This window comes from Phodopus roborovskii, unplaced genomic scaffold (assembly GCF_943737965.1).
Source record: "Phodopus roborovskii unplaced genomic scaffold, PHOROB, whole genome shotgun sequence".
NCBI lineage: Eukaryota > Metazoa > Chordata > Mammalia > Rodentia > Cricetidae > Phodopus > Phodopus roborovskii.
The window spans coordinates 11,666,827-11,687,562 of record NW_026126525.1 but is presented as its reverse complement, the minus strand read 5'-3'; the positions used below and the strand labels follow the sequence as shown (position 1 = coordinate 11,687,562).

Here is a 20,736-nt window from a genome sequence, read left to right as displayed (position 1 = left end):
GTGTACAGAACAAATTCCAGGACAGCTAGGGGCTGTTTAAAAAAAAAAAAAAAAACAGTCTTGAAAAAAACCAAAAAAAAAAAAAAAATAGAAGAAGAGATAATTATTTTCTTTAGACTGTCATGGAATATTATTTAAACTGGGTAAAGATATGTTACATTTGTTTATGCTGCAGAATATTACTTTAACTGTGTAAAGGTGTGTTACATTTGTTTATGCTGCATTTGTTTAATGATGTAAGGATGTGTGTTTAATTATGTAAAGATGTGTTGCATCTGTTTCACTTTGTCTGCCTAAAGCATCTGATTGAGCTAATACAGAGCTGAGCAGCCAATATCTAGGCAGGAGAAAGGATAGGCGGGGCTGGCAGGCGGAGAGATTAAATAGGAGGAGAAATTAAGACTGGGAAGGACAAGGGAGACACCTGAACCAGGCAGCCATCAGCCAGCCGGAGAGTCAGCAGGGAACTACAAAAAGGTAAAAAGCCATGAGGCAAAAAGAAAATAAAAGAGAAACAGGTTAATTTAAGTTAAAAGAACTTAAGTTAAAAGAAATGAGCCTAAGCTAGGCCAACATTCAAAACTACTACTAAGTCTCCATGTTATGACTTGGGAGCTGGTTGGTGGACCAAAAGAAAAAGCCTAATACACTGTACTAAAGTTGTAAGAAATATCCATGAGGAATATGTCTAGAAAACAGTTGTCTTAGAGACTCACAGAAGAGCAGGGATGAAGGTTAAATTAGTTTGTTTTATTGTTGTTTGTTTGCTTTTGTTTTTTGAGACTGGTTTCTCTGTAGCCCTGGCCATACTGGAACTCCCTCTGTAGACTAGGTTGGCCTCCAACTCAGAGATCTGCCTGTTTCTGCCTCCCAAGTGCTGGGGCTAAAGATGTTCACCTCCATCAGTTTGTTTTTCTTTTGGTTGTTTCAATTCATCTTGGTTTGGATAAAGAATGTGAATTAATATGTATTTAGAATTCAGCCATTGTTAAAACTTCTGTGAATGCTTCTCAGAGTTTTAAATTAAGATCTGGTACTTTGCGGAGAGGTTTCTCCAAGTGGCTGGGTGAATGAAATAGTGGCAGAGTTAATAAAATGTTTCTATAACCCCACCATGTACATCAGTGACTGTGAGGTGGCTGGCTGAATAAATAATGGCAGTGTTAATATAGTAACATGCTATCACCCACCCTGTGTCCATACTGTCCAAGCACATCTCTTAAATTCTCTTTAATCCTCAGCATCCCTCTAAAAATGGACACTGTTATCTTTAAAGCTGAGGCTAAGAGTGATTGCTCAGGTTTGCAGATGTCAAGGAAGCTGGGAGTCCATGTGATGAATAAAGCGAGAGGGGAGCCTTGGCAGATTCCATTGGCAGGCGAGGGTGATTGAGGTGATGGCCGTGGTGGTAGTGGGACAAATAGGCCAGGGAGACAGCTTAAGCGAGAAATTTTATGGGGGGGGGGAGTAAAGAGACGCACATAGAGAAGACAGAAGAGAAGAGGGAGACAGAAGCAGTAAAGATATCAAGAAAGAGTGGAAAGAGAATGGAAAGTGGGCGGGGCCTTTCTTTTAAAGAGCTAGAGTACATACACCTGCCATGCACAGGTGGGTGAGGCCGGGCCAGGTTTGCCTGGATTGCAACATTCAATCCAGGCAACCCTTAATTGTAACTGGTCTGACACTAACAAAAGAATCAAGGTGTTATTATTCTGCTTAGCCTAAGCACTTTCCCAGACCATCTTCAGCCAAGGTCGCCCTCCTGCCACTATGTTACAGGTCAAATCAAAACAACTCTATAATCCCACCTGGGCAAAGTGCTGAGCATAAGTAGAGCAAGACTTCTCGGAAGGAGTTAGTGTTCTATGGAGAAAGCTTCCTTCCTCATCTCTTCCGTGGTGATTCTGAATGGCAGGGTCTCAGAGCAGCATGGAAACAGTTGCAATGAGAGCTGGCCAGGCTCACTCCTATAGTGGGACATGAGCCCTTGAGCAGAAGGACGTTAAAGCTGATTAAAATGATGATGGAACTGCTGGCTTAGCAAAGGACTTTCACTAAAGTTTGGTAGCTGTCCATTGTTCCTGGGCACAGTTTCAAAGGATTTTTTTCCTTCCACGTGCAAGTATTCTAACCTTGATGTTTGCAGCCTAGTGGTTGGTGATTTAGCCCAAGAATTTTGTTTGTTTCTGTGAACTGAACACTGACTCTCCTCTAAAAGAGCAGCGAGTGCTCTTAACCACTGAACCATCTCTCGAGCCCTGAGAGTCACTTTTAACTAATGGCCCTGGCCTTGTCATGGGCTTGGGGAGCTGAGGGTACTCCAGCGGCCTGAAAATACAAAGGTAGTATGGCATCTAGGACAGCTCTAGGGCTGACCTTACTGGGGCAGTGAAAGAAGAAAGAAAAGAAATGTTCAGACACAGGAGTTCGACTGGGTGGGCTGGGCTCTCTGACGGAAACGCTGCAGCAGCCCAAAGCTCAGAGTGTTTATTATATACAGCTGAACGGGGAGGCAGTGCTTTTCATGCAGCGGAAAAGGGAAGCAGGTTTAGTTATTCTCTGTAGGAGTTGGCTCTGTAGGACAGCAAGCAGTCTTGGGGCTGTAATATGGGGGGGGGTGGGATGAGGTGAGGGAAGGCGCTGTTGGACCTTTCCTCTACACATTATCAACGTTTGCACTCAGCCCAGGAGGGAAGGCGTTACCATTTCTCTGACACTGAGGAACTGGGGTCTCTGACATGGCTGTGCTATGTCAACTGCACACATTCACGCAGGGCTTCCTCTGCGCCCCACAGAATTGGGTAGAGGAAGCCCATCAGCGCCAACAGCTGCTGGGCCTAGTTAATTCAGTGTGGCAGTCTTGGACAAATACTTGAAAATGGTTATGTCAGAGTTGGATATCTGGGCCAAGGGTTAAGACAGCAAAGGTGACAGACACAGCAGGAAGACAGAGATGCCAAGGTTTTTCTCAGCTGTCTGCAAGATACTCATGGATATCAGGGTTTAAGAGAAAGTGGCCTTCGGGGTTTCTTCTGCAAAGCAACCAAGATGACAGTAAGTGACACACACTTGTCAGAGATGTTTTCACAGCTGGTGAAACAGGGTACAGCAAGCAATGCCTGCTCAGCTACAGGACCTCCAGAACTGGTGCTTTCTGGGTGAGTGATGTACACATGCTGTGATTTTGTTCTGGTCCACTGTTGATGATTGTTGACTCTAGGGCCTTAGGCGGGGTATTTTATAGGATGAGATTTTCCCCTGGTAATAATTTCCCTTGTCTTTGTCATTATGTAACTATCTCATTAGTTTTAGCTGGGTTTAGTCACAGGTTTTCCAGTCTATAAACATTTTGTTGGGTGGCCTCTTTCCATGTTCCCTGCCTGTTCTAGTGTGATGCTACAAGAAGACAGCTACCTATAAATGAAGAGGAGGTCCCTCCCTAGATGCCAGGTGTGTGGGTGCCTTGATGCTGGAGCAAACTGTGGGAAGTGAATGTTGTGTGTAACCATCTTAGTTGGAGGTAACGTGTTACAGAGGAGCAAATGAGTAAAGGCCTTTCAGGCCCTGTTCACATGTGATTCCCACATGCTAAGTCCTCTCATTGAATCCATTAAGTCTTGTTTTCCCAATTTCAAGTCTGCTCACTGACAGCCCATTTGAGATGCCTTCCATGGCCTCTGTCCTTCCAGCTCTTTGCTCATTGCTGTACTCCCAATAGAGAACATGGGAGGCATGTGCAGTGTAGGGACCAGCCTGGTCAGTTAGTGTTTGTGGAATGAACAGATGGATGGCTAAGTTTCTTCTGGTTCTTCAATTGTATGATTAAAGCAATATTTTGAGAATTTCCTGCAATGTGCTTTGATCATATTCACCTCTTTCCACTCTGCCCAGACCCACTCCTCCCTTTCTCTCCCCTCCTCTCTCCCTCCCTCCCTCAAGTCCAGTCTGTGCTGTTTATATATTGGGATGTGTGGCCCTTCCATTGCACCATGGTCAATTTCATAGGCACTGCATCCTTAAAGGAAGCTGACTCCTCTTCATCCAGCAGCTATCAATTACCAATCTCTTTGGCCAAATCAGTAGTTTGAAAAACTTTAGATGCACACAAAATGTATCTCAAAAACAGGGTCTGGAGAGATGGTCTACAGTTAAGAGAACTTGCTCCTCTTGCAGAGGAGAGAGAGGCTCAGTACCCAACAGCTGTATGGTGGCTCACAGGCACACAGGGGATCTGATGCCCTCTTCTGGTCTCCTCAGGCACCAGGCATACATACGATATTCATACATTCCTGCAGGCAAAACATTAATATGTATGTAATAAATAAATCTAAAAAAAAACACAGAAAAAATTAAGTTATCTCAAAGAACAATCAACTGGAATTTTCACTAGTCTCAATCAAAACCAACACTGAAGGGGCTGGAGAGGTGCCTCGAAAGTTAAAGAGCACTTGCAGAGGACCTAGGTTCAGTTCCCAGCACCCACATGTCTGCCCACAATTGTCTGTAACCAGGGTTTCTGCCACCCTCTTCTGCCTTTTGCAGGCACTTTGTATGCACGTGGTGTGCATGCATAGGCACAGGCAAAACACCATATACATAAAAAGAAATCAACACTAGATCATTCAAAAAACGCCAGGTTTCTTTAAGAAACAGTTAAAGTAGCCACTAGGGGGAGCCCTTGCTCTGTTTTAACAAGAAAAAACGCTATGCTTGACAAAATTACCACCCATGAAAACCAGCATAAAGAACTTCAGTCTTCTAAAGTTAACTTTAGGATCAAACTGGGGTTGCCCGGCAAGCAGTCACCTGCTGAGCCATCTCACTGGTCCATAGCTTCACTTTTCACTGCTCTTTTCTGTCCCCGATATACTGTGTATCCATTGTGAATGTTACCCATGAGTCCATCTAGTTATTTATTTTTTCTTTCCTGGGAAAAGAGAGCTATTGGGGTTGTCTTGAGGACAAACCTATAATCCTGGGCTTAATGCGGGCTTGTCTCAATGTCATTCTTTGATTTTATTAAAAATTGCCGTCAGGTCCTTAAACAATAAAATTTCTCAAAAAAATAACCCACTGGATAATTTTGTTTTCTCCATCTTTACACTGAAAGCTCAGAGTAGAAACAGGTATTTTCTTTGTGTACTCTATTAGTTGTTTCAAACAAACAAACAAACAAAAAAAAAGCTGTGACTGAGGCGTTAGTTCAGTCCTTAACTAGCTTGTCTTTTGAGCATAAAGACTGAGTTCTACCCCTAGAATCTCATTAAAAAAGAAAAAGAAAGCTGCCATTGAGGTGCCATTGAGTGTGGGGAGAGGGTGACATGGGAGAAGGGACAAGAGGTAGATAGATCTTTGCTGCTCACTAGCCAGGTAGTCTGGCCTATGCGGCAAGGTCCAGGCCAATGAGATGCTCTGCCTCAAAAGCAAGGTGAACAGTGCCCAAGGAACTACTCCTGAGGCTGTGGTCTGGCGCCCACTTGTATTCATGCACACAGAAATATATATGTATATATATACACATACAGGCAAGCACACACGCATGTGCATGCACGCACACACACTCACACTCACACACACACACACACACACACACACACACACACACACACACGGGCTGTGCTATGATGTAGTTCAGTGGCCTAGGATGCATGAGGCCCTGAATATCATCCCTAGCCTGACATAAACCGGACATTAGTCACACCTGTGACTACACACTCAGTTCTAGGTTATCTGGGATAGGAGAGACCCTGTCACAAACAGAAGCCCAAACAGGTACAACTTTGTTGGCGGTAAGGGATAAATAACAAATTGTATATATTTAATGCATATAAGTTGGAGAGTTTGGACATATTCTTAGGTCTGTGATTCATCTCCACAGTCAACATTATACACGCCGTCACCTCCAAACATTTCCTTGAGCTGTGTGTGTGTTTAAGAACAATTAACCTACCTGTCCTTTAAACAACATATCAAGTGTATAATATGACATTACTGATGAAAGGCCTGTGTCTGCAGCCGACATTTAGGGTAGTGACATTTTAGTTGACTTTGAAAGATCTTTAATGATTCTGAGAAGCACCATGTAGCCAGGTGCAGTGGTGCACACCTTTAATCCCAGCACTCAGGAGGCAGGGACAGGTGGATCTCCGTGAGTTTAAAACCAGCCTGGTCTACACAGTGAGTGCCACAACAGCCAGAGGTATAGAGAGACCCTGTCTCAAAATACTACTACAATAAAAAATACAGCTGGGCCAACCTGGTCTACAAAGTGTTCCAGGACAACCAGGACCATTATGAAGAGAAGCCCTGTCTTGAAAAACAAACATAAACAAGAAATACAGTGGAGAAGAATTGAGAAAGACATCTAACATTGACTTCTGCCCACAAACATGTGCACATACTAACTCACTCATACACATCCACACAAAATCTTAGTGAACCCAACTAAACTCTGTTAAAATCTCTAACAGGGGGAGGAGTTCTTGTTTTTCAATGCCCTTCCTAGTCCCTAGAGACTTTCTGGTTAGCTTGATTTTAACTGCCATGGCATACTAATGTCCAGACCAGCATGCTCCTATCAAAGGCCCCAGGCAAAGAGATGTCTCCTCTGAGGCAAAGTCATACACACACACACACACACACACACACACACACACACACACACACACACCAGATCCAGAGCTTTTTTCCTTTCTAGCATATGAGTTATTATGTAATTCTCTCACTTTATGGATTTTAATCCTTAGTTTCTTTCCCAAGGAAGTTCAGGATGTCTACTTAAAAACTTAAAGGTGAGAGTAAATTAACATGCCATCTTGGTCCCATCCTACACAAAAGATCAAAGCCTAGTGTGCTGGAGATAGTGATGCCAGCAATTATTTTCTTATTTTGAAAATTGAAATTAAAATAGCCTTGAAAACATGATAATATATTCAAGGGATAAAATTTCATTATATGTGTAGTCAACTTTTATTTATTTTTATTTTTGAGAGGGGTCTGGGTGTGTATCCCAGACTGGCTTTGAGTTTGAAAACTTGGCAACTCTGTCTCCTACATTCTGGGATTACATGCATGGGCCACTTTACCTGGCTTATGGAAGACTTTTAAGGAAAGCAAATAGTTGTGTCTCACTTGTAACTTTGCCTCTAATCCCCCGCCCCCACCCCATTCCCACCCCCACCCCAACCCCCATTCCCACCCCCACCCCCACCCCCACCCCCATTCCCATCCCAAAGCAGTTTGAATGAGAACGGCCCCCATAGGCTCAGCTGTTTGAATGCTTGGTCACCAGGGAGTGGCACTGCTGAGAAGGATTAGGAGGTGTGGCCTTGTTGGAGGAGGGGTGGCCTTGTTGGAGGAGGGGTGGCCTTGTTGGAGGAGGGGTGGCCTTGTTGGAGGAGGGGTGGCCTTGTTGGAGGAGGGGTGTCACTGGGGGGTGGGCTAAACTCAGCACTCAGGAGGCAGAGACAATTGGATCTCTGAGTTTGAGGGCAGCCTGGTCTAAAGAATGAATTCTAAGACAGCCAGGGCTCCACAGAGAAGCAAAGTCTAGAATTCACCCCCCCAAATAAAAAGCCTAAACTAATCCCAGTTTCTCTCTCTCTCTCTCTCTTTCCCCCTCCCCCTCCCCCTTTCCCTCTCTCCCACTACTTCTCCAGCACCATGTCTGCCTGTGTGCTGCCATGGTCCCCAAACATGATGACAATGTACTAAACCTCTGAAACTGTAATCAAGCCCCTATTAAATGCCTTCTTTCATAAGTGTTACTGTGGTCATGGTGTTTTTGCAGAGCAATAGAACACTAAGACACATTTCCTCTAATCTTTATCAGCTTATTACAGTTCATAATCTTATTCACAGATGAAGTCTAGACTGCTTAGTTGCCAAGAGCCCTGTTGCTGGGCATGGATTGTAGCTCAGTGGAAAAGCATAAGCCTAGTATGCCCAAGGCTCTGAGTCTTAACGTCAGCAGTGGGCACAGAACAACTTTCCATTTTCTCACGCATCCATCTCTCCCAATTACTTGACTGAGAGCCTGCCAGCTTAAATAAAAAAGAAAATAACAAGTCTTTTGTTAATTGTTTGGGATACTGTGCTTCTTGGCATAGGAAAACAGTTAAAAGAAATGAATGGGAGAACAGTTCTTCCTACTTGAAGGCACTTGTCAGTCAGACTTCAGTGTGGCCAGGGGCATCCCAGGATGCAGTTTGAAAAAGCAGGGCTTGGGTCATGTACAGCAGAAGTCAGGCAGAGGGGTGTGAAGCACGGGGGGTGGGGTGGGGTGGGGAGAGTCCAAGGATAGGCCAGGCTGAAGGTGGAAAGGATTACACATGTAGGGGACCATGAGCAGAAGAGTTGAACAGGTTTGGGAAAGGCCTTTGAGAAAGGTTAAGGTGAAGCACATTTCAAATGGGTTAGAAACTTCTTCAGGAATTCCTAAATCCAGGGCCTGATCTATACTCTAGGTGCACAGTGAAGAAGACAGGGTTGCTGTAGCCAAGCAATATAACCTTGTATATGTGGGTGGAGAGTAAAAAATAATCACATAACTTTACTAATGATTTCTTTTTAATTATGTGCATGTGTCTGTGCCCTGCAGTGCAGACACCCTCAGAGGCAAGAAGGGGATGTACATCTGCAAGGTGGAATTAGAACATGCGTACAATATATGCATACCTTAACCCTTTTACTAGCTAGGTTGCTTTATTAATATTTTATTCACTATGAATTTCTTTTCTTTTTTATATTTTAAAATATAATTACATTATTCGCTATGATTTTCTTAGCGGGGAATACTTTAAATCCATGTCCCAGTATTGTAAAGGAAAAGAGAACACTATTTTTTTTGTTTTGTTTTGTTTTTTTGTTGTTTTGAGACAGGGTTTCTCTGTAACAGCCCCCGCTGTCCTGGCACTCATTCTGTAGACCAGGCTGGCTTTGAACTCACAGACATCCTCCTGCCTCTGCCTTAGGTGTGGTCCACCACCGCCCAGCAGATAACTCTGTCTTACATAATATGTAGCTTTGTCAATTATTAAGTGACCAACATGCAGAAAGCAAAAGACTGAGGGTGTGTGTCAGTTGCTCCTACTTGTGAAAGTCTCACTTTTCCTTCAGAAAATTCCGTGTGTGACATATGACCACTTGACAAATGACTAAGTGAAGTTAGTAGTATCAGTCATGGGTTTATAATAAATCATCAGTTCAATTCGTGCTTGTGAGGTGTGAAGTGTGTGTGTGTGTGTGTGTGTGTGTGTGTGTGTGTGTGTTTGCAAACGTGTGAGCCAGTTCTTTTAAAACAATAACAAAGTCTAAGTGTTCTTGTTTCATTCACTCCTTAGGAACGGAATGGCACTCTATGCTAGAAACCAGTGTTAGTAAGGGTCTGGGAGGGGGCGGCTGTTTTATTGAAAATGAGGAGGGGAGGAGACTCCCAAGTAACACTCAAAACACAGGGGTTTGAGTGAGACTTTCCCCATAGGCTCAGATGCTTGACTGTTTGGTTCCCAGCTGGCGGTGCTGTCTGAGAGCTGGAGAACTATGTCACTTGGGACAGGGTTTGATGTTTCAAAGCCACTTGCCATTCTCTCTCTCTCTCTCTCTCTCTCTCTCTCTCTCTCTCTCTCTCTCTCTCTCTCTCTCGTACTGTTCTGTTCACTCTCAGTTTCCTGGTTTTGATTCAAGATGTGAGCTCTTGGCAGTTTTTGCCATCCCAATCTGCTTGCTGCCTGCCACCATGATGGACTCTAACCCTTCAGGAACCATAACCCCAAATAAACCCTTCCTTTATACATTGCCTTTGGTCATAGTGTTTTATCACAGCTCTAGGAAGGTCACTAATAGATACACTGAAACCTAAATGATGAAGAGTGCTTTTACACAAATTCTATCAGTAAGGGAACAGAGTCTCTATTAGACATTGTGGGAACAAAGGGTTTGTTATGGGAATTAGGGGAGGAGGTTGGGAAGTGAGAATCCCACTGGGAACATCGGGGCACTGAAGAAAGAATTATTGACTGGAGCAAAAGTTCTGGGCCAGCTGGACATTTCAGCTTATGAGAAAACTCAAGATGACCCCCAGTTGCCAAATAAGGGTTGCTAAGGTTTGTGGGAAGTTGCTGCTTCTCTATCAGGCTCCATAGATCATCTGCTTCTCCTGGGGACTCGGGAGTGCCCCTAGCACAAGGCCAGCAATGGAGAAGATGAGCCAGCTGTGCAGGAAGAGACCAGTCAAGCTGAGAGGCAGTGAGTTCCAGTTTGTCTAGTAGTTCGCTGAAGATTATTGGCACTCTTCCATCACTCTGGACCACCAAGTCCCTTGTCAGCTAGCTCTCCCTAAGAGGCACACAGAGGGTAAGACTCCAGGAGGTGCAGATCCCCATCCCACCAAGTTGATGGAACAGCCCAACCTAGAAGAAGCAGAATCTTCAAAAGGCTTTGAGAAGGAAACTAACACCGTGTGCCCGAGACAAAAATGCTGAGCCTCATACATGAAGGAACATGGAGAGACAGGCAGAGCCCAGCAGAGATTACATGTGACACCTTTGGTCCCATTGTAAATTCCAAGATTTTAATCCAAGTATTGTATTTTGAATTACTATGTTTTTAATTTAATTTTTAAGATTTATTATGTACACAGTGTTCTGCCCACATGTATTCCTGCACACCAGAAGTTGGCATCAGATCTCATTAGAGATGGCGGTGAGCCACCATGTGGTTGCTGGGAATTGAACTCAGGACCTCTGGAAGAGCAGACAGTACTCTTAACCTCTGAGCCATCTCTCCAGCCCTTGCATTATTATTTTAAAAAGATCATCCTGGCTGTGGTGGGGAAGCAAGAGAACATAGGAAGAGAATATAGGAAACCACTATGGTAACCCAGGAAAAAGGCCACAATAGTCTGCATTGGAGCTATGAAAATGACCCTAGAGAGACCTACTCAGGTCTCATTTCTCCAACATAGTTTTTCATCTACATACAGCTCTTTGTCCATGAGGCCATACATATAGCCTTTGGTGAGAGGCAGGTCTGGCAGCGATGAGTGGGCTTCCTACATACCAAGATCTATATAAATTCTGTCTCTCACAATGATCCTGGATGAGGAAATGAATGCAGAGAGAATCTTAAAATCTAAAAAGTCTTTGCTCTTTTCTCAGCATCTTGTGGCTTCATAGGTAAAGGCCCTTGGGAAATACATGTATACCACTAGTGGCTAACTCCTGCCCAAACACCCTACCAGTCTGGCTTCTCGCTATCTCAGTTGTACAGGCTGATGTTTTCTGTCTACCATCAACCTTCCTAGAGGTCCCACACTGCATAGCTCTAGTCCAAGTGTCGTAACTATATTGCCTTTCCATCACTAGGATAAATATGCAATCCAGTCAACATAAAAGGAGGATGGGTATAGCTTATGGTTTCACTCTGTGGTTTCTTTGCCCAGTTGCTTTGAGCTCATGAGGTACACATAGTATATCATGGAAGTCTTCATGGCGGCAAAGGACTGTTCAAACATGGTCTCCAGGAAGAAAAAGAGAAGTGGAGCGTGGTGGAAGGGTTAGGATTCCAACATCCTCTTCAAGTAAATGTCCTTACTTAACTTCCCCCAGTCCCAGTGGGCCCACCTCTTCGAGTTTTTATCTCCTACAAAGAGGTAATCACAGGCTGGTAATTAAGCCCAAGGAATACGCAGGGAAGGGATTATAGGAAGTGCAACTCCCAGTACAACCACGTCAACATGACATGGTCCAGCGTCCAGCACAACTATGGTGACAGGATCCCAGAATAACAGGGATCCTGCCTGGGCTCTGAAAAGGAAATGAACTCTGTGCCCCAAAGCCGGCAAAGAGAGGCTCAGGACATGCAGGGGCACAGTCAGAGAGGCCTTTGGAAGATAATTTCGTAAATCCTGGGTCCCTCGACTCAACTGGTCTGGTTTGTGTTCTCCACCATCCCTATTTAAGGCTTTATGTTACTTGAACATATGTGATTTTAGGGTAGCGAAAAGATTTTTGGTTTGTTCACGCAAATAGTGTTGACTCTTGATAGTTAGAGAATAAATTGAATGTTATGTACTTCCTTGTATTTTTGTTTAATTTTAAGTGTATGGACCCTTTGCTTGAGTGTATGTCTATGCACCATGTGCATACCTCACTGCAAGAGGCCAGAAGAGGAAATCACATCCCCTGGAGAGACCAGAAATCCTTTCAGTCTGTGGTCTGAGTGGTGGGTTGCTGACTGTGGTGCCTTAGGGTGCAGAATGTAGTTAAAATATCATTGGATTCATATATGGCCAATAAGCTGACAGAAAACAGTTATAGACAGTTATAAGCTGTCATGAGGATGCTGGGAACTGAAGCTAGGTCCTCTGGAAGAGCAGCTAGTGCTCCTAACCCCTGGCCATCTTCTCTCCAGCCCCAACATAACTTTTATTTCTTCTTCTTTTGTTTTGTTTTTCCAGACAAGGTTTCTCTATGTAGCCTTGGCTATCCTGAAATTTGCTCTGTAAACCAGGCTGGCCTCGAACTTACAGAGATCACTCTCCCTCTGCCTCCCAGGTGTTGAGATTAAAGACTCATCACCACCACTGCCCAGCCCTATATATCTCATATAATCTATGTTATTATAAGGTAGTGTGTTGGCTAAATATGTCAACTTGACACAAACTAGAGTCATCTGAGGGGAGGGAACCTCAACTGAGAAAATGATTTTATAAGATTGGGCTATAGGGTATTTACTTAGTGATTTATATTGGAGAGCCCAGGCCATTGTGGGTGATGCCACCACAGGGGTGGTGGGCATGGGTGCTATAGGATAGCAAACTTGGCAAGCCATGGTGAGAAAGGCAGTAAGCAGAGCCCCGTAGCCTCTATTGTACCAGCTCCTAGGTTCCTACCCTGTTTGAACTCCTGTCTTGACTGTGTTCAGTGATATAGTGTGGTATTGAGTATAAGCGAAATGAACCCTTTCCTTCCCAGGTTGCTTTTGGTCATGGTGTTTCATCACAGCAATAGAAAACCTAACAAGCAGTGCTGTATTATTTCCTAGAGAAGCCCATTAAAGTGCTTTCATGCCTTTATCTCAGTTGACATCAATAGCGTGCGATGAAAGCCAAAAAACAAATGAATAAAAAACACAGGAGAATTATTCTGAAGCACACAGCAACTAAAGGGCAGATAAAGACATTTTAAAAAGTTTATTTTGTTATGAGTGAGCTTTTATTGAATCCCTGTCCTTCCACAAAACAGCATCAAAGCACATATGCCAATATTGCTTGGATCAAAGATTACTTAGAGTATATCTATGAAGTTATACTGTAGGCATATGCTATATATCCACTGTGGTTACATAGTGAAAACACAGTATTTGGCTGGTTGTTATGTACACTGCCCACTTGTCATGTGCAAGGGCCATAGGCTAACTAGTTAAGAAACATTTTTAGATTTTTTTTTTCAGAGTATGTTACTTGGAAAAAGCTGGTGTTTGGCTAGGATTCCCACCAGCAATACTCAAAACCACCTGCAGTGCGAGGGATGACAGATTTGGGGAAGTGCATGAATGGAGGCTGAAGTTTTAGCCAGAGACATTCTTTTCTACTTAGCTCACTGGACCTCCTACTCTCTAAGACAGTTTCCAACCCCAGCAGAGGCTAACTTGGCCCTGTCCATGTCTCCACCAACAGAATTTACTGTTTCCTGTAGCTCTTGGTTTTTTAAAAACGTATTTTTGTAAAGATTTCATTTTGCTTTTAAGTTATGTGTATGTCATGCCTGAGTGTGGGCTTGTGCACATCTGTTCAATGACCGGAAGAACTGGATCCCCTGGAGCTGGAGTTCCAAGAGGTTGTGAGTTCCCCAATGTGGTTGCTGGGAACTCTGGCTCCTCTACAAGCACAGACCACTTCTCTAGCCCAGTCCCTGCCTTGGCAGCTTACCACTGATTTTCAGATGTGGCAATTGACATGATAATACTCTGGGCATCCTGAAACGAGGGAAGGTGACAATGAAATTCATATCCCCCTGAACTTATTAAAGGAGTTGGCAGCTGTTTCGTTAATTTGTGGGAACCAGAGCTGAGCAGGAATGGCAATAGAAGAATTTTTGAATGGGGAAAGGTCTGGCACTTGAGGATCAATAAAGCCACTTTTTGTTGTCAGCTTATGGGATTCAAGATGTCCTATGTATTTTGTAAACAGTTTGGGAATAGCCACAAATGTCTTAAACATGTGATTCCCATGTGTTTAAGATGTTAGCATCCTGTCAAAAGGGAAGGTTATACTTTGATGATGGCTAGTGTATTGATGATGCCTGAAGATAATATGAAAGCTAAGTAGAAAAAAATATGTTTTAAAAAAAAGGAGGTAGTATACACCTTTAATCCCAGCATTTAGAAGGCAGATATATGTGAGTTCAAGGCTAGCCTTGTCTGCATAGTGAATTCTAGGATTGCCAGATGAGAAAGTGGGGAAAAAAAAAAGATCAAGGGTTAGAGTTGTGCAACATAGAATAGCCAGGGTTGGTCAATGCCTGGTGTCTAATGGCCTTTCTACCTCTAACACATGCAATTAAGAAATCATTCAGAATCAAGTTTTAGGCACCATGGAAGATTTATGGGAATAACCCATGGGATCTAAAAGCAATCCTATTGGAAAGAGAAAAACACACAAAAAATAATTAGGTAACAGCGAAGTGTTTACTCATGAGATGCTGAGCAACAAGTGAAAAAAGAGACTTCAGAGAATTTGAGTAGCCAGAAAAAATTTTTTAATTACTAAGTTTTTGCACTGTTAGTGATCAACTCCAGGGCCTTGTCTATGCAAGGCAGGTGCTCTACCACTAAGCTATGACTGCAGCCCTCTAGAAGGGTTTTATTTAAGAAGCTAACTGGAAATGAGCCTTGAATATGGGATCAAATCAATGATGAAATCACACGGTCTCAAAAGCTACATGGAAGACTCTAAAAGCCATGTCTGGCAATGTCTCTTGTGGAACCCAAAAACCATTAGCATGATCTCTTTGATATACTGCATGCTGGGCCTATAGGCTGGTCCATGTGCAGCTGCTGATGGCCAGCATACAGAACCCTGTGGATGCTGCAATGTGTGACTCTGGAAGCCCAGACAGCTGCTGTGCATGGGATAAGCATCCAGGGACACTTGTTCAGATCTGATATTATCATGACCTTGCTCAAGAGCGTGATACAATTTTGTTGGCTGAGTATAACAAAGACAGTTTTTGTCTCTAGCAACCCTTACTATTTGGATTTGACAATTAGCTTTCTGGCATTAGTTATACTTTTAAAATCATGCTTTATATTTCTAACCAACTTCATGAGTTTGTGCTAGAGCCCACTCCCCACCGAAGGCATTTCAGTATCCTCTAAAAGCCATTTAAACTCAGAGCACTTGTTGGTAAAGTGGTCTCTTAGGGAGTCTTTGCATGAGGACCTTTGGGTTTTTTAGCTTTTCCAGTTTTCTTGTTCTTTTGCTGTTTTCTCCCCCTTTTTTGCTTCTTCTTTTGGCTGATCTGCAGAAAGTGAGAAAAAGACAATGCTTTCAAATGTTGCCATTTTCGCTCCAGATGGTTGAACTCCTCCCAGCTGTCCTTCCTTCTCCCCAGAACCACCATAAGTCACTGCTCTCTCAAGAGACTAGCCATGCCAACCATTCTCCCCATGTCAGAGAAGCAACCACAGCTCCCTCTTTGCTCATGTTTGTTCTTCTTCCTGGCATTTCCCTGTTTTCACTTCACCCTCCTTCATTACCCACCTGTGCCAAACAAGCGCAGCCCGCTGGGGCTGGTACTGATCTTCCACCTTACATATAAGCCGGTGGTTCTCAACCTGTGGGGTTGAGACTCCTTTGGGGGTTGCTTATCAGATACTTACATTACAATTCATAACAATAGCCAAATTATAGTTATGGATTGACAACAGCATAATTTTGTCGTTGGGGGTCACCACAGCATGAGGAGCTGTATTAAAGGGTTGGAGCATTAGGAAGGTTGAGAAGCGCTGAAGGTGAAAAGGGGCGTGCTTGCCCGAAGCTTAACAGCTGGGGCTCTTCCCATTCTGTCCTGGTTTCTTTCCCATCTCAGTCTTGTGTTTGCCTCACTTAAATTCCAACTGCATTACATCAGAAGCACCGAACTTCGAGAAACCACTACCACCCACACTGTGCTTAATTACCTTCCTGGCAAATACCTTCTCCTTTAAGATCTAAATCAAAGGTCACTTGATACAGCGAAGTCTACCTTAATGCTCTCTGTTCCACTTCCTGGCCAAGTCAATTACTCTTTGCTTCATAAATTTCAAGATTCTTGTGTGTACACTATCCTATATGTCTCCCACTAAGTCTGGGTTTTTATACATTGTTAATTATGGTCTGCTATAGTTTGTTACTTTTGAATTCTTAGTATTTGATACAATTCAAATGGATGGAAATGTATCCTCAATGGACACACCCATATCCCCATGAGTTACAGTTACTCTCCAAAAGAAGGAAATTGTGTGTCTTCCCCCATCACCCCATCACCAACCTGTTTCTCCCATTCTTTTATCAGCTTCTTTACATTTGCCGAATCTGGGTTCAGACAGGTTTGAGTACCACTCTTCAGTGTAGCGCTGCCAGAGAAACACCAGTGAGCTTTCTCCCCAATAACAATTTAACAATTCTTAGTAGAAATAGTGGGGGGGGGAGATACTGAGAGTTTTCCAATGAAACCACTTAAAATACAGAAAAAATGTGTTGAGATTAACAGGAAGATTTCAGAAATTGTAGCAGACTTTTCAGGAGAAGTCACATTTTTTAATATTAATTTCTCTAGACAACTTGAGAATAATAGCTATTCCATATAGACTTCCCTTGGTTTAGGTGTCAAAGGTCTTACATATGCATAGCCTTTCATGTCACAACTCTAATTTCCAAGAGGCTGGGAATGGGGGCCTGGAATTCCAGTACTCAGGTAGCTGATGTAAGAGAATCTTGAGGTTGATGCTATCCTTGGCTACATAAGAAGATTCTGTCACAAAACAAACAAACAGAATTCTAATATCTAGAAAGTATTGCTAGCAACAGTAATGGTGTGACAATTGTAAAATTTTTGACATAACCTACATTTCTAGCAATGAGCATTGACTCTGCAAATTATGGCATATCGATATGGCATAAAACAATTTAGCCATTAAAAGTCATTATTAGGGCCAGCGAGTTGGCTCAGTGGGTAAGTATACTTGCCTCCTAGGCTTGGAGAGTGAATTCAACCCCCAGAAACTCAAATAAGGACAGAGGAGAGAACTGACTCCACTAAGTTGTCCTGCTGTGGTATGTGCACTTGAACACACAGAATAATGACTTAAAAATTATTTTACTTTTAATTTATGTGTGTCTCTATGTGAATATGTGATTTTACTTTTAATTTACATGTGTCTCTGTATGAATATGTGTACTTGTATACAGTTACCCACTGAGCCCAGAAGAGGGTGCAGGACCTCCTGGGGGTGGAGTTACAGATGGCTGCAACTTGTCCAACGTGGGTGATACAAACTACACTCAAGTGCTTTTTTTGGGAGCATGCCGACTGGTGGTGGCATATGCCTTTAATCCTAGCACAGAGGCAGAGGTAGACAGATCTCTGAATTTGAGACCAGCCTGGTCTACAGAGTGAATCCAGGACAGCCAGGACTACACAGAGAAACCCTGTCACGAAAACCAAACCAAACCAACAAATCAACCAACAAACAACAAAACCCAGCAACAAGTGCAATTAACCTCTCAGCCATCTCTTGAAAAATTTAAAGTTATTCTTAGGGCTCAGGAGTAGTGTTCAGTGGATAGCATATGAATAGCCCATGCAAAGTCCTGGGTTCAATTTCTAGTCCCTCTCCTCAAAAAACCCTACAAGTATGGCGTTATTAGAGAAAATTAACTGGTGTGAGAAACTGTCCATTATTAATATGTTAAAGAAAATTCAAATTACAAATAAGAACTTACCCAAAAGGAAGATGTCTAGGTTCTTACACTCTTGGATGGTGCCTATGTACTTAAAGTCTAATGTGTAAACTAAAATAAGATATCAGCAACAACAAGTAATATCAAAATGAAGCAATTGCAACAATGTACCATAGTGAAATTTCTAAAAACTTACAAACCATTTGTTTCTGGACTATTCCATAGTTACCTTCAGGAAATTGAAACTTAGGAACTTGAATTAACAGAGAAGCAGTAACTACGAGATATCACGTGTAACCTTATTGACTTTACTTTTGTATGCATGTATACATGTACACATCACATATAAGCAGGAGCACACACGTGAAAGAGATGAAGGTACTGAGGGGCCAGGAGAGCAGAATTACAACTATTTTCTTTTCAACAATCTGCCTTAAACAGTTAAGCATCTGGGAGCCCATTTTTAAAAAATCCCAATTGTATTGCCTTTTATCTATTAAAATTTATGTTTTATTAATTCACTGAGAATTTCACTCAGTGTAGTTTGAGCGCATTCATGGAAGCCAATTTTTGACATTCAAATACATGTTTTCTGAATTACAATCCAAAATAGCCTTAAAAAGATAAGTTAGTCTTGGGAACACTTCATTATTTAAAAGGCATATCATCTTTCATTTTCAGTGTCTATCAGAAATTTCTTATTTGAGGGGATAAGAAAAAAATTAGAGCAGACAGATTTATTGAGGATCCAACTGCCCATGAGAGCAAGCAGTCTGAAGGTGAGACTCCCACCAAGTTCAGAAGGAAATGCATGAGTTGGAAGCTTTTACTCACATGATTTCAGTTTTGTTGCAATGAGGGCTGGGGGCAAACTGTTTGAGATCTCTTAAGGACCTGTAGTGGATCGAGCCTCGGCTGGTGCTGATGCAGGAGCAACGATGACTCCTTATGACTAGGGTTCCTGTAGGAAAGATAATACACATGTTTAGGTCTATGTCCCTCTTGGTATGGTTGATTAGAATGATGCATTTGACCCAATCATTATTGTCATCCCTGAGTGTGTGTAAATCATCACCACAGAGTTTCAAGGTAGACATTATTTTTGTTCTGTAAATGAGGAAGCCAGGGTTAAAGAAAAGTCATTTAGCAAAAGGGAACAGGGGAAGAATTACAGTTTAGATCACTCGGAGTCCACTACCTTACTCCACAACCTGGTAGAACAGAAAACTTCCACAATACTTAATTAAATCCCTATTGAAGTTAGGCATATACACATAATCCATCTATACTACGAGGACTGGTTCCCCAACCATTTATTACCTGACCTCAGGGGCATGGGGTTGATGTAGGTATGGACAGAAAGCTCTACTTAAATAACCACATACCACTTCAACTCTTTTCCTTTCTCACCCTGACTGCTCTGAAAAATCTTTTTACACATAATTGTCTTTGTCCTTTAGTATTTCCATAGACTCAGCATCTATTTGCATAGGTTTTTCTATCATACATTAACTACAAAACTTCTACTTTAAAGAAGTTTCTAGGGAGGGTATTTGTTCAAGGTAAACAAAGTCATGAATATAAAAGGGCCAGAGGCAGCCTCTGATTTCTGAGTTCTCAGTGATGCACATCTCTGAATTTACTAACTCAATACTAACTCCTCACCTTGAACCCCACACTGGTCCAGGAGAATGATACCCAAGAGAAAAAGAACAGTTGACTTCATGGCAGAGCAGAGTTCTATTGAATCACTGTGTCGGATTCAAGTCGAAGAATGTCTTTAGAGAACATGTTCCTGGGAATCATATTTATTTAGGAAGTCCCTTTCCCTTCTCATCTCTGATTGGCTGATCTCCTCAGCTGACCTAGAAGAACTAAATTAACCACAGACTCGATTGTCCTGGGGAAAACCCTACTCTCAGATCCCAGGGAATTTCTTCATGCTTTATTTCCATTTCACATAAACGGATAGTTTATAGGAAGGGATGTGAAACCACTAGTGCCTGCTTTTAGCACAGCTAAAGTTGCTACCTGGATGCAGAATGGATTATCCAATGAATATATTAGTGTCGTACAATGAAGGTAGGAGGTGTGCTTCCTATTGGAGATGTATTAAAATTCAGGGGGGTGACTCTGGTATTTGTAGTGTACATATGTCTGTACATTATATGGCTAATTAGTCTTTTCTCCTATTTCTCAGACATCTTAATTTGTTGAGGGACTAGATTATTTTCTGCTTGTGGTAAATTCACTTTTTCTCATTGTTTCTACAGTTTGCTGTCATTTTACTCATTACATTAGCTGTTTCATTCCTCTCTACCTGTTCTAGACATTTCACCAAGTGTCTGCATCACTGGTGGTGTGACTGTGAAGTGAGAACATGCATTAATATGTATTTTCTAAGGAGTTTAAAGAGACTACAGATTTTAAACAGCATTTAACAGCAAATAATTTTTTTAAAAAGTAGCTATTCGAATGTTCTGCCTGTTCGAAATTCTTGCAGCTGTTGAAACCAAAACTGGAGAGAATAATATCAAGTGTCCTCAGAGAATATTCTCTGGGACAGGATGAGAGCTGGAGGAAAGGAAAAAAAAAAACAGGACAAACAAACAGAGCCAAAAATGACCATTTCAAAATACTGAGAAAAAGGAGCAAATAAAAGTACATATAGTGTTGGTGCTATATATAGTCCTATGATACTTCATGTCCAGACAAGGCAAGGCTGTAATTAGAATATAATGAAAGTACGGCAATCATCCCACTGAACACTGGATAAGACTGGCAAAGCTATT

General features: G+C 42.4%; 2 protein-coding genes across 2 annotated transcripts in view; both read right to left on the bottom strand.

The window, feature by feature from the left end:
- Scarb2 (scavenger receptor class B member 2) overlaps positions 1–20,736 on the bottom strand; it is a 193,022-nt gene that overhangs the window by 2,084 nt on the left and 170,202 nt on the right. The gene's annotated exons all lie outside the window — the stretch shown is intronic.
- Positions 15,228–19,744, bottom strand: Cxcl9 (C-X-C motif chemokine ligand 9). The gene is made up of 4 exons (XM_051198216.1): positions 19,610–19,744; positions 18,779–18,905; positions 16,533–16,617; positions 15,228–15,521 (listed from the first exon to the last, which is right to left on the bottom strand). The coding sequence occupies exons 1-4, from the start codon at positions 19,668–19,670 to the stop codon at positions 15,420–15,422; spliced, it is 375 nt and encodes a 124-aa protein (XP_051054173.1). The 5' UTR covers positions 19,671–19,744; the 3' UTR covers positions 15,228–15,419.